This window comes from Petromyzon marinus, chromosome 4, assembly GCF_048934315.1.
Source record: "Petromyzon marinus isolate PM22_M1 ecotype Great Lakes invasive population chromosome 4, UKy_Petmar_22M1.pri1.0, whole genome shotgun sequence".
In the NCBI taxonomy this organism is placed as follows: domain Eukaryota; kingdom Metazoa; phylum Chordata; class Hyperoartia; order Petromyzontiformes; family Petromyzontidae; genus Petromyzon; species Petromyzon marinus.
The window spans coordinates 9,656,360-9,670,398 of NC_133670.1; the positions used below are offsets into that span (position 1 = coordinate 9,656,360).

Below are 14,039 nucleotides of genomic sequence, written 5' to 3' on the forward strand. Positions count from 1 at the left end.
ATTAAAATACTTTCCACTGTAAAAATGTGTACAGTTATGGTATATGACCTAACGTAAATATTTAAACTCAAGAAATTAGAATGTATTTCCATAAAACCATTAACATATCAAACACATTTGGATAAATTAGTGATAAAACATTTGATAACCTGTTTAGCCAGTGGGGACATTAAGCATTCTGTCGTCATTCCTTATAAGTAAAGCACAACATACACCCTTTCCTAGCTTACTTCTTTACATTAGAGGCGGTAGGAGCATTTGCATGAACTGTGTGAAATTCAATTACTCTTCTGTTTCTAAGCCTGTCAAGACTCATTACAAAGCGATGTCCTCTCTCACTTGTCTCAGTACATGGTTGATACAGGGTAGGGACTAGGCAAAATGCACTTGGCAGCTTAATGTTGGTTGTCCCAGAACACCAGCCTGACCTGTCGTCAGATCTAATGGATCACGAAATGGGATCAGCCCGGCTAAATCACATGCAGCCCTGGATTCGTTTGCACCGCTATAAAGTGTCCCGGTGAATCTGAAGTTTGAATTAGGACATTTGTACAAAATCTTATTGTGCTGTTGTTTTTCTCAATGTTTACTTTTAAAGGGAAACGTATTTTAAGGAAGAAGTCCTGAATTGAAATGTGATTTTGATATTAAAATACATTATAATCTTGCTTTCTAATAATAATAATATTTGTGCAGACAAATACCTTGAGGTCATTAATTTGTATTGTCGCTAGAGATGAAAGGTACTCTGACTTGTAAAAATGTAAATGGTTATTTCTCATTTATGGACATCGTCTATCATTAGAATATGGCATTTTTTTTTAAAAAAGCATGATTTAAAGTATATATATGGGGATGTATTGTAAGCATATTGTATATTTGTTGTGCCAATTTTATGCTTGTTTTTAAATGGGAGAAATTGTTATTTATCATAAACATTTTTGTTTACCATTAGCTTCCATATGTTTAGAAAGGAGTTTTATATATATAATATATATATAATGTGGCTAGCACACTGACCTGAGTTTGATTCCTAGCCACAGCTAACATCAATGATGGATGCTGTCTGAACTGCTTCTGGTCCCCATCCTCATCACTAACGAAGTGAAGTATAGTCCAGCATGGTGTGAGGAATGTCTTCATCGAGAAGTGCATTGACAAAGGGCTAATTTTTTGTTAAATTGTATTTCTTATATGATCAATTTATTTCCCTCATGCTCTTGTTTTTCCATTGTAATGCTGTAAAAGGTGTGAGACGTTTGAAATATTGACATCTTACAGTGTATCTGATCGTAACGTAGTAAATGCAGGACTTATTCCCACATTTTACTACGTAAGGGGGTGAAACATTAGGTAGCAGGAAAAAAAGTAATTTGCAGAAGGCCGAGAATACTGAAGAGCTGGAGAAAGGAGGAACCCGAGAAGAAAGAGTTGAAACTGGGTGAGCCAGCAGAAATGTGTGGTACGACAGCCAATCTATTTTGTAATTATATTCTCCAAAACGACGCTCATGATTTGTGTTGTTACATAATTTTACGGCGAATTAGGACAGTCCTTGCCTATGACATTTGATAGTTCACCAGCATTGAGTCAAAAAATACTCTCTCTGCTGATGATAGTATATGTTGAAGCCCGTCCAGAGTGTGCTTGTCCTAAATCGATGGTTTGTGTAAGAAATAATGTTATTTTTAATGTGAAGAGACAGATATACTAAGGAGACATTGTCTATTTATCTAGAAAGTAACGAATATTCTCCAACATATTCTCCACAATAATGCTAATGATCATTTTGTGTTACATCGAGAAATTCCATCTTAAATATTGCATTTACACTTCTTTAGCAAACAATGAACATGCTAAAAGCCCTTGTATAGGAATATACAGGACGTTACTAATTTCACGCAAAATATAACATGTACTTTCATAATCTTACAAAATGAATAAAAAGACAACTGGGGATAATTTAGCATATCAATAAAATGTACTTAAATGTAGGTGTATACGGTTACACAACAAGTATTATTTTTTTTCTCACCAAGATGCGCCCTGCGTCGTTTCATTTCTGACACATGGCTTGAGCGTATCATGCCATGAATATCTAAGTGGTCTGCTCGTGGCCCACAGCCTTGGGGTAGAGTGCTTATTTATTTCCCCCCTTTGCGCCAAAAAAACATGAACTGCATCCAGTTTCACGAATCAAATGGCAAACAAAATGGTGCCGGTCTGCACTGACAGAGATAGCAAGTCAGCCAGCGACATGGAAAAGCTAATGGTTTAGTCTGTAGGCGAATTGCTTTCAAAAATGGCCAGGAAAGTTTTAAAATCACATTACTGTTTTAAAATACAGTTTAAAAGTACGGCAAAGAATTGACCCTGTGACCAAGTAGAGCCTTCAGTTGACCTGGTGCTCGAATGGCTTCTTCCTAGTTGATGACTCAATTTGCTGGATGTCATTTATAATTGATGCAAGATCATTAATTGGTGTAATGCCACACGGGCATTTTACCGCATATTAGTAAGCTACAGAAAATATAAGTGGCACTTATGGACAAAAAAGACGATAGCACCCTTGCGAGTCATTGTATCCCTGTCTAGACTGAACTCTCTTGAATTAGTAAGGATATCTAAACACGTACGATTTCAAATTTTGATTTAAAGCTTTCGTGACTGCAGGGATTCATATTTTTGGTTCTTTCGGTAAAGTCACGTAGAAGGGAAACAATTTTATTGTTTTATTATTTTATTGTTTCCCTTCTATGTGACTTTACCGAAAGAACCAAGAATACGTACGATTTTGTTCATTCAACAATTTGTCTCCCATTTTCATTTTAAATTAAGGTTTAGACAACAATGCGAAGGTAGAATGCAGTTTATATTTATTCAGACCAGTAGGTATAGTTGTATACATGTGCAGTGTCAGCAGAGCAGGAGACAAGGTTTTTCAGGAGCAACTTCTTTATTAACGCCTTCAGGTTCACCCTCGCACTCTCCCTAGTCGTCCAGCCTAGCCTTAACACAGCCCTGACCTTGTAACACCAACAGCGCCGACCGAGACAGCCAACAACTATCCGGCCGCGCAATATCTAGTGAAGACGGAAGCGACGAAGGCGGCGAAGACGGCAGCGACGACGAGACGAGTCCACTCCCAGAACCGGCAGCCCTGAGCTCCCGCTCTCAAGCTGCTTTTATGCTACCCGGCGCGGCCTGGCTCCGCCCTGGCCGCGCCTCCCTTCTCGAACCCACTAGCGGGTTCCAGGGGCTTCCAGATGGGGTCTTCCATGACCCTTGCCCCAGTTCCTCTGCCCTGCCGACACACACACCGTGTATATGCTCACCGGCGTGTGTACTGCTCGTCCACCGTAGTTGCCGTTGCTGGACAACAGTCGGCGCTTTTACACTACACATGCAACATATCCATCTTCGTGACGAGATGAGGATTTCACTGTGATATTTTATGATAGTTTTTTTGCGCCAGTTTGTGGCGATTCTGATAAATACTGTCATAAAACAAATACAAAATATAATTCGCCAGGTAGTACTAAGTTTACTGGACCCAAAGAGACTATGGGCTGAATCAACACTCAATCGATCCATATTGTTGCGGTCGTGATCCTGTGATATCACCTCAGTAACCATAATATAATCTACATCTTGGAACCAAACTGTAAAAGTAATCGAGATCACCAAGGACTGCTCAAGTTGACTTTGCAAAGACCATTTTTAAGTTCACGGATATCACCCTCCGAGAGCAATTGGTCTGCTACCTCTCTCGATGATGCTGCTGCTGTTAAAACATGCAAGGATGGGCAAATTGTTTCTCTCTTTTAAAAGCTGTAACCAACCTTATGCAACCAAACTTTAATCTCTCCTAAAAAATGTACAGCTACTGAGTAAAAAGAAACCTTTACAGTGCTGTTCACTATTGAATTTGACAGCACCAAAAGAGTGTAATCAAGAATGCATGTACTGAGCGGTGAAGGAGACAAGGAAATGCATAAGGGAACTGTTGCATAAAACAATGATACACCAACGCGATATATTTGGAAAGCACTGGCAGCTTCGGTTACTTGTATAAATGTTTTGCTTTGTGTAATTGATTTGATTTGATTTAACAAAAAGTTTTACTGCTGCCGACACGATGGATGTACATCCCTAAATAATAATTCCATAATTCATGCTGACACTTATTTATAATGTATGAATATACGCAGCTTCGACTTATGAATAAAAAATGAAGGATCCTTTGCAGTGCACTCTTGTGAACGGTGTGTTTTTTTTCAACAACGTAATTAACTTCAAATTAGCTACAACAATGTTCGGCCTTTAGGCGTTTGTGGTTTCCTCCTCTTTTAAGTGCAAGCTGCACGGTGAGGTGGTGAGCCTGTGCGAAAAAGATCGATTAAAAAAACACATAAAATGAAAAACATGTTAAAATATTCCATTTACTGTACATAAGTTTAGATTCTATGGAACGATGGTAGTTTTTATATGACGTGACATTTGAGTTAATTTTAACGTTAAAGTGTGGAGTTGCTGTAAAAAAAAGTTTGACATTTTCTCGAGAACATCAAATTTTCACGTATATCCGTTGAGAGTTAATGCTGCTAATACACAGTCGTGTGTCCTGAATGCAATGTAAAAATAAATAACTGCAATGACAAAATATTTATATCCATTTGAATGGAGGCTCCATGTTTTCTTTTCATGGAAATTATTTAATATACAAGCCCCTTTCCATTTTATGAGAATACCTGAATTGCCCAAAGTTTGCCATTGTAATGACGTCAGGCCTAGGTTTATCAGAGAGAGCAAAGCCTCTCATTGTCTAATAAACGTATATGTCAATTGGCTTTTTTAAGGTGTGCGAAATTTGCATATGTGCCATTTACCGAAGCTTAACGTATTCTACGTTTTAAATCTACAGCTTGCAATAACAATGACCATCTAAATTGAGTCACTGTTTTAGCAGTCTTATAAATATATTTTGTGCAACAATTTTTTTTACTGACCAAAATAAATTAATAACAGCTCAATTGAACACCTTTTGGTAAAATACAAGTAACTGGAATAAAGCCCTGTTAAATATCATGGAATGGGCAAACGAAACATTACTTGGATTTGTTAATAGTGTGCGGTCTGGTTTGAGATGTGCATATTTAACAAAAGTGTGCTGTTGCATTATTAGCCCCCATTACACATCTTCATTTATGCAGCATGCTGGTATTGATGATAATTAGTGCCAATATGATATTTTCCCCAAAGGGATTACCTTTAGCCCATGGTTTTGTTAATCCTTTTTTTTTGCTAAAGTGACTATGTAGATGTTTTAGTGGGCATTGTCTTTACGAATGGAGCTGTCGTTTTAACATCTTCACAACAAAGTTATTGTAACATTTTGCATCAGCCAACATACCTTAAAGGTTATTTATTAACATGGTTATTCTTATTACTATCGCACCTTTCTCTAAGAATGCAATGCAGTATTCTACCAAGTAAATAGGAATGCTTTCCGAGAATCATTTATCAATCAAATTAATCATATTTTATCTTTTCTTCTGCCAACCTACAAGTCATACCTCGGGGCATGATCCATTGCTGGCCAATGTCAATCACCTCTCTGGTAGCTACAATGTAACTTCCAGGTTTCATAAATTTGACAGACAGTCTTGCCAATGGACAGAATCTACCTTTCATGGCCACATTTGCAATATTGAATGTAGCTTTGTCAGTCATATATTCTCATCATATACCTATGTGTGTGTGTGTGGAGGGGAGTTTGTCAGTCCAATAATCCGAAATCCTTGCAGCAAAATGTGTAAAAGACATCTGCCTGATATTCTTGAAACACAACTAAGTCTATGAAGATAATTCAACACTTTCGTCAATAACACCGTCTTAAAAGCATGTGCTATGAGAATGGATCATTGCATGTAACATCAGATATGATAAGTTTATCCTTGGAGGCAGTGTTATTGATACATGTGGTGAGTTCTGTTATTTGCGCTTGTGCAATACTGCCAACGCCATATCACTATATAACGTGTTCAAGTCTATCAAGGTGATATTCCTGACAAAATTACTCATTCCGCTATATACTCAGCTAATCCGAGTAATACAAAGCCATACAAAGTGACTGCAGTTTTCTTCTCTCTCAGGGCGGATTCTTCACATTTCAGCTCCATCCGAACTGAATTGTGTTTAAATATAGCTTTGAAGCGAAACAGCCATAGACCGTGTTTAGAGCTGTGTGCCTTGTCCTGCTGCTGTCTCCACGTGTTATTTTCTCCCGATACACCTCCTCCCCTATAAAGCCCTCTTGACCTGAGCCCTTAGAAATAAATCACGAATGAATGTAGCCTTACAAATGACCTTGTATTTTAGGAATGGCTCACAAAGTCAAGCTACAGGCCTTGTCTGCGGCTGTAATGGCAAAAGTGCAAGTACACTTGATGTGATATGCTGCGAGCGTGATGTGTGATACTGCCCATTGTTTTCATTTTGCCCTTGGTCACTGCACGGCCACCGGTGTTGTCAGCGGCTCCCCTTACACCGAGAAAGATGAGGACACTATATTTGTGTTTTATTACTGTGGGTGATATTGTTGGGGGGAGGGGGGGGGGCTTGCTGCTCATGTTATTTTGGTGGTTTTATTGTGTTAACAATGTTCTACCATGTATTTTGGTCATGCCTCAAAGACCGAAACGTTGTACCCGGAAAATACTACGTTCTGTTATGATCTCTTGGAGTGCAATTCCGTGCACCCCCTCCCCCCGCAAAACCACTGTTCACAAATGCCTTTTTGGTATTTGTCCTTCGTTGGGCTCGGCTCCGCATGAAACCCGACTGAGAATTTCATGCAGTGCTCTCAGAGTTCCTTACTTAAGGCAATGGAAGGTCCGTACTTGAACATTGGCTGAAATGTATAAAAGAAATGTCCACTTTCGAGCATCTAGGGTCTCTTGTCACGTGGCTCATTGGTGATTTCTGGAAGGAACTGATCTTCCTTATTTATTGGCTTGACTCCTTCCCCTTTAATGATCCCAACTGGCCAAATCCTTTCTTTGATATATTCAATTTATTTATTGCTATCCCCTCCGTACTTTCCCTCTCTGCCTTCCTGTCTCTGGCATTTTCTTAGTTTCCTAGATCACTACAAGGAAATACTGTTTTTATATGTATACATCGAACATGAGATTTTTTTGTCGACCAATGTTCTGTCTGCTTCTGTTCTTTTGTTGAAAACCATATACAAAATAAAACAGTGCGGAAGAATATTATGAACCAATCCTGCCCACCTTCCCCTTAACAACTTACACAGATCAGCATGATGAAGTATGGTCCACCCCCATGACCATCACGGTAAAACCACGCCCATAACAATCACAATGTGGGGAAGCCTTCATTCAGCGGCAGTGGATAGACAATGGGTGATGATGACAATGAGAATGATCGTCCTCATAGGAGTTACCAGGTCAGCATGTGTATTATACTGCCACCAAGTGTATGCTACGGTCATAAATCAATGAACATGTGGCAATGCCGGACATGGCAGGTTTGGCAGTGGTGAACATACCGAATAGTATGGATCCTTGCGGTCACGAAAGCTTCAAATCTAGAACTCAAATCTAGAACATTCAGTGTGACGAGCAGGTGCAACTTTAGTAAAAAAAATGTTCCTTTGGAAGCGAAGCGTGAACCTTACACCTGAATAAGTCTAAAAAGAGAAAATACTTTCACTGAGACAGTGAAAGTATTACAGCCAGATGGCAGCTGCCTTCACCATATCCTCATTGCAGTATGCCGTCAGTGGTGTGCGGTTTGCCTGCAGTGCGCTTTTTCAGGATGTTGTACATTGATCTTTAATGTGTGAAGCGCATAGCAGTGCCTTGTCAATATTCAATTCTGTCTGAATTTCCATTCTCAAGTTGTTTGTGTATCAAAAGGGCACATCCACAATCATTTCATTCGATAACAGCTGAATTCAACAATTTACATGCTTGATATTATGTTCTAAATTGATCACTCTACAATAATAGTACTCTATGCATTTTCTTTATCATAGAGTACATATACACTAAATAATGTATTAATACAAAAAATCTGTCTGTACGCCCTTATCTGCGTATTTGACATTAATTTAATGTTAATTTGTAATATGTTATATATATTTTGATTTAAAGCTTTCGTGACTGCAGCGATTCATATTCTTGTTTCTTTCGGTAAAGTAAAAAATAACCGCCACTTTTTTCAAAATTTCTTGTTGTGGTTTTCACACCTGATGATCATTGCTTGTGTTGCAGTCGAAACGTCGTGAGAATTTTATTGTTTTATATTTTATTATTTTATTGCTTCCCTTCTACGTGACTTTACCGAAAGAAACAATAATACAGTAATAGGTTTTACCCTTTTAACTGGCACAAAAACTGAAACCTTTATTCAAGGCATCATGTTTGCAATAACCACAACACAAGCAGTCAAAATGCAAACAAAAGAGACAACTCTGATAATAATATGCACTGTCCTTGAATTTGATTGGTCCACACCCGAGACAGCTTTTCTTAGAGCCTAGCCTAGGCTAGGCTCTAAGAAAAGCCTAGCCTAAGGCTAGGCTCTTCTAAGGCTAGGCTAGCCTAGCCTAGGCTCTAAGAAGAGCCTAGCCTAGGCTCTAAGAAAAGCTGTCTCGGGTGTGGACCAATCAAATTCAATGACAGTGCATATTGTTATTATCAGAGTTGTCTCTTTTGTTTGCATTTTGACTGCTTGTGTTGTGATTATTGCAAACATGATGCCTTGAAAAAAAACAAGAATACGTTATATATATTGAGGTTTATCGTGCATTCAAACCGTACAATGTATTATCTCGGAGGAAACCTGCTGCTTTACAGGTTATTTCAGAGCAGATGGGACGTTAATTATTCGGGGCAGCAAGTGGAGGCTCGCAATACTTTCACAGGTTTATAACTTGAAAATTGCCCGCCCAAAAAAATCCCATTTTTCTCAGCCGTTCTGTTTCGCATTTTGTATCATACAACACATCTGAAGAAGAAGAAAAAAACGTGTTCAGCCCAGTTATAACTACAAATGATATGACCACTTTAAATGTCTTAACATCTATAATAATCATGATTAATTTTTATACAGTAACACATTGCCTTGCTTATGTGTTTTTACTTCTAAATGTGTACTTATCTGTTTTTAATTTAAGCGTACATCTACAAATACGTACATATATTCCCTTGCATAACTAAGTTTGCATTTAAAATGTATTTAATATTGTACACAATATAGCCAACAAAATTAATTCAATAAAAAATGTTTACTCAATTTTAATTGAGAATCTGGAGGGTTTTTATTTTCAGCATGAGCCCCAAAATATTATTGAAATCAAACTCAAGCTAAATTTAATATTTAATGTGACTCCCATTGGCATGTTGCATTTTATAAGTCCCGTTTAGTACATGGGCGTTTGGCTATATTGCTTTACTTGGCTTGTATGAATAATTTATAATTATGGTTCACTTTCACATTACAGTACTGTACTTTATTCTGTATTTAATTTTGGGAGGGGAAAACACCATTTTGATGAATTTGTTCTTACCCAGGCCTCCCTTAAAAAAAGAAACGTTTCGTTTTGCTAGGCTCATACCTGCTTAGACATAAATGACTTGCTTATGCCAATAATTTACCCAGGAAAGCCCCACTTAATATAGGGATCCTTTTTCCCCACATTGGGATGTTTGGTGAATACCATGAATGAGCATTTGGTATATGGTGAGAATACCTGGAGAAAATCCACACATTCACCACTTTGCACAGAGATTAAATCTACAGGCAAACCTAGATCCTCCTACAAAGAAAACTAAAATATTCCAAATAGATCCCTCTTGAAACAGAGTCGGGAGACCCAATGAAGCTTGATAAACACTCAATAAATATATTAACATATATCTGTATAATGGTAACTTTCCCTTTTGACACTACATATTACCAGATTGTACTGCATAACAATTCTGGAGGATAACGTTTAAATAAAAACACTATAGTGTGCAGTTGAATGTATTATCTCCATCACATTCAGCAACAGAAATAACAAGAACATGGTATTCTCTCGAAAGAATGAATTCATTAATAATAAAATTCTGAAATAGTATACAGTATTGCCATATATGATTTCATTATATGGCAAGACTTCTAAATCTGCTACCAGGACATTTTCATGAATTTCAACACTGAGATTTTAAATAGGTGCATGCCATGAAGCACCGTATCATACGTATGTCCTCTGGTCCTCAGTTATCAAAATGACATTGTGCAAGAATATTTAAGTAAAACTGATGTATACGATTTTAAAATGACTTCATTATGTAAGCTGATTTATTTAGCAAATCATTTGAATTCTCTACTGTCGTATTTTTTTGCACAATACGGCATAGTTCAGACCTAAACCCAATAATTATCATTGAAAATACTTTACACTAAATTACATATAATGTTTCCATTATCAATTGTTTTTACAGTGCACACTAGAATATTACAAAAGTTAATTTTGAACATATGATAGCAAATATTTCATGGGCACAAAGAAAAAAATCTGACTATGAAATGCAACAACTCTAAATGGCATGATCAAGCATACATTTCAAAACAAACGATCTCAAGTGTAGATCAGCCAAGAAAAAATAACATTAAATAAAATCACGTTCACAACATAAATTACTGCTACAATATAATATAGTGCAATGCATTTCAAAATACAACAGACCAAAATACCAATTCTTGCAACATCATGAACGGAATAGAATTCGCTGGACCAGTCTGAAATTTAGTTTGACTGGAAAGGCAAACCAACCTTCAATTGAAGACATGCCGCTTGTTATACTCGAGCTGTAGACGGCTCGGGGAAAAGCGAATGTGAAAATGAGCACCACAGCAGTGTCAGCGAGCAATCTGGATGGGAAATTGACTGACAAGTGGCAGGTCCACTTGGCCTAGCAGGAGACAGAACCCCCACCACCTCCACACTTTGATAGCAATAGGATTTGGCAGTGATAGAAGGGAACTCGTTAAAAGGCTACAGTTTTTTTCTGCTTCCTTCCTATTTTCAAACACATCCCTCTATATAACGTCTTAACTGTCTTGGTGTAGTTTTTTCTAACGCATATGCTGCTGATAAAATTGATAAAAAATATATATATTCTCTTCCAGCATTTACCAGAAAATATACTAAAAAATAATTGCACGTCAAGAAAAAAAACTGGCGGAAAATTACTGAAATTATTAGGAATTACCCCTGGGTTTAATTCCAATTTATGATTGCACATATTATTTAATACCAAATGAAAACAGAAATATACAATATGATTGCAATAGGGAATTTTTCAGTGAATAAATGTTGAAAATGTAATTACAACACACACACAAATTTTAATCAGCATTGTATTCTAGTGTAAAGTACACACTGTATCGCTAGCGAAAGTAATTAAACATTTCATACTCAAAAAATAATTAGCCACAGTCCACCCACTGATAGATAGAGGCTGCCCAGAGCTGTCGCTACCCCCCACTATCTTGCGATGCAACAATCCAGCACTCCTCGGTGGACGGTCCTCTCGGGCGCATTTCATTCCTTGGCTGCCACTCCGTTGTTATTCTAGAGCATCGTCCATTATCCCTTCTAGCGACGCATCTTTCCCAAGCCCACTTACTTTTTTTAAATATAGTTCGGACGGTGTCATTCACCTGTGTACGCTCTTAACCCACACGATCATCTTTACGTCTTTCAGTGTACGGTAATTTCACTTGTGCATTGTTGCTCAATGCTTCTTTGCACACTGTTCAGTTTGTCTCTATATTTTTCATGAGTGACCCATATTTCTGAACTGTATGTCACAGCAGATAGTACGCACACTGATCCTTCGATGAAACACTGCCTCTCCAAGGAGAAACGGCTTGAGAATGCCCCACGCCAGTCTATAGCGGTTCTTTATTCAGCAACCACGACATCTTCGGGACAGGCGAGAGAAGCGGAGGGAGGTAAGAAACTAACAGGACACCTTCTGGATTTGACCATAGCTATACACAACCCATAGACTCCAGTGAATGAAACCTTTTGGAAATGGAGACAGAATTGGCAGAAATAAATTGGGACATACTGACAGTGAGGTGAGGAAAAAAAATGTGATGACTCCATACTTCTGAACAGTGGCATCCTTTTCTATAATGAAGACACTGAGTATTTCACAAAGGAACACAGCAGCATTCATAACATACAGAGCGAGCATGAAAATGTATTACATTTGTGGAACTCATATCATTCTTTGGTGCATTTTCCTGGAAAGGTTTGCAATCTATAGTGAATGAAAGCACATTATTCGTAATACATTTCGGTAATGCAATGGTTGCTTTAAAATGGCATAGTATGTTTTTGTGATGTCCATGTAAGTTTCCCCAAAATCCTAAAAGATTACTTGCAAAATGTCATTGAGCTCCCTCAATTGCATGCCCTCATATCAACTCTTACCCCACTAACATCCTCCTGGTTCCCTACCCAACGCAACTTTCCGTCTGAACAAAATAAATATTGCTGTGTGCATTTAAATCCTGTGCACATATTGCATTATGTATAACATTCCCATCAGTTAGACATTTGCTTTTTCACGCTTTGTGAAGCCTATCCAGCTGTAACCGCCACTTAAAGGTCTTGCATATTTGAAATTCTGTTTTGTTCCTATGCATAATAGAATAGCATAGACAAAAGCCATCAGTGACAAATTGAGTAGTACAAATAAGAATACAAAAAGATGAAAAAATCAATCTTCCTCACCTGAGGACGATGGCCTGTGTTGCGATCGAAACATCGTGATTTTTTTTCTATCTACGTGACTTTACCGAAAGACCCCAAGAGTATGAATTCCTGCAGTCACGAAAGCTTTAAGTCAAAAGATAAAATGTGAAGACTTTATCAGACACTAATGATTAACTTTCATTTCAAGCAAATACTGCTCACAAGTTATCAGAATTGCAATTGCAGAATTGCAATTGCAGTCATCCGTTTCGACTTCCCATCAGTGTGGCACAGCGATGCTCTAGTCAAACAAAAGTAATCTCAAAACAGTTTTTACAAGATGCACCAAACACATACGCAGTAACCATACACGCTACTTTTATGCATGACAATGAAGTTTAATCAAGTTGGATAGAACATCTGCTTGTAAATAAACGCCTATCGCAAAGATATGAGTTCCACAAATCGCAAAGGCGATAGGCGTTCGTCTGGTTTACGTTTGTGTCTCTGCTCTTTCTTTTTAAGTCAGGAAAAAATACCCCCACTGGGCATTGGTCATGTTTAACTAAATCGTATAAGACCAAAAAAAAGCGAATAACTGCAACCAATAACAAATGGTGACGACACAATAACTGAATTTGACATCAAATCCATACAACTCTTAACTTATCTAATTTAACAAACGACGCACATTAACGTCAGTGAAGAGGCCACCTCCGCGACATGCCGTGCTGTGCTAGTGAACCTGTATTTGTGTGTAGCTGCTGCTGCTGCTGCATCGGTGTCCTGCCAGAGACGGGTGGAGAGGGCTGCGGGGATGACATCGGGCTGCTTGAGGAGGAGCCATCGGGCCCAGGATGGGCCACGACAGCCGAGCTCTTGCTGCGGCGCTGAAGTGCCGAGTTAACGCTGCCCATTGCCACGAGGAGCGCACCACCTGCAGCACCTGCAGCCCTCACCTACAGCTCCACTGCACGCTGCTGCTGCTGCACGATGAGTCTGAAGCTGCTGCTGCTGCACGATGAGTCTGAAACTGCTGCTGCACGCTGAGTCTGAAGCTGCTGCTGCTGCACGCTGAGTCTGAAGCTGCTGCTGCTGCTGCTGCACGCTGAGTCTGAAGCTGCTGCTGCTGCTGCACGATGAGTCTGAAGCTGCTGCTGCTGCTGCACGATGAGTCTGAAGCTGCTGCTGCTGCACGATGAGTCTGAGTCTGAAGCTGCTGCTGCTGCTGCACGATGAGTCTGAAGCTGCTGCT

General features: G+C 38.7%; 1 protein-coding gene across 3 annotated transcripts in view; it reads right to left on the reverse strand.

The window, feature by feature from the left end:
• Positions 1–13,716, reverse strand: part of LOC116938758 (dual specificity calcium/calmodulin-dependent 3',5'-cyclic nucleotide phosphodiesterase 1A) — a 226,388-nt gene extending 212,672 nt beyond the window's left edge. For 2 of the 3 annotated variants that reach the window (XR_012930724.1, XM_032946342.2), the window contains exon 1: positions 13,530–13,716. Coding sequence is in view for 2 of the 3 variants with exons in the window: in XM_032946342.2 (XP_032802233.1) it covers positions 13,530–13,701 (172 nt within the window). In the remaining variant the exon portion in view is untranslated. Of the gene's footprint in view, positions 1–10,849; positions 10,909–13,529 lie in introns of those variants that run through there. The other variant, XM_032946344.2, reaches the window with a different exon arrangement.
• Between the last annotated feature and the right edge of the window lie 323 nt (positions 13,717–14,039).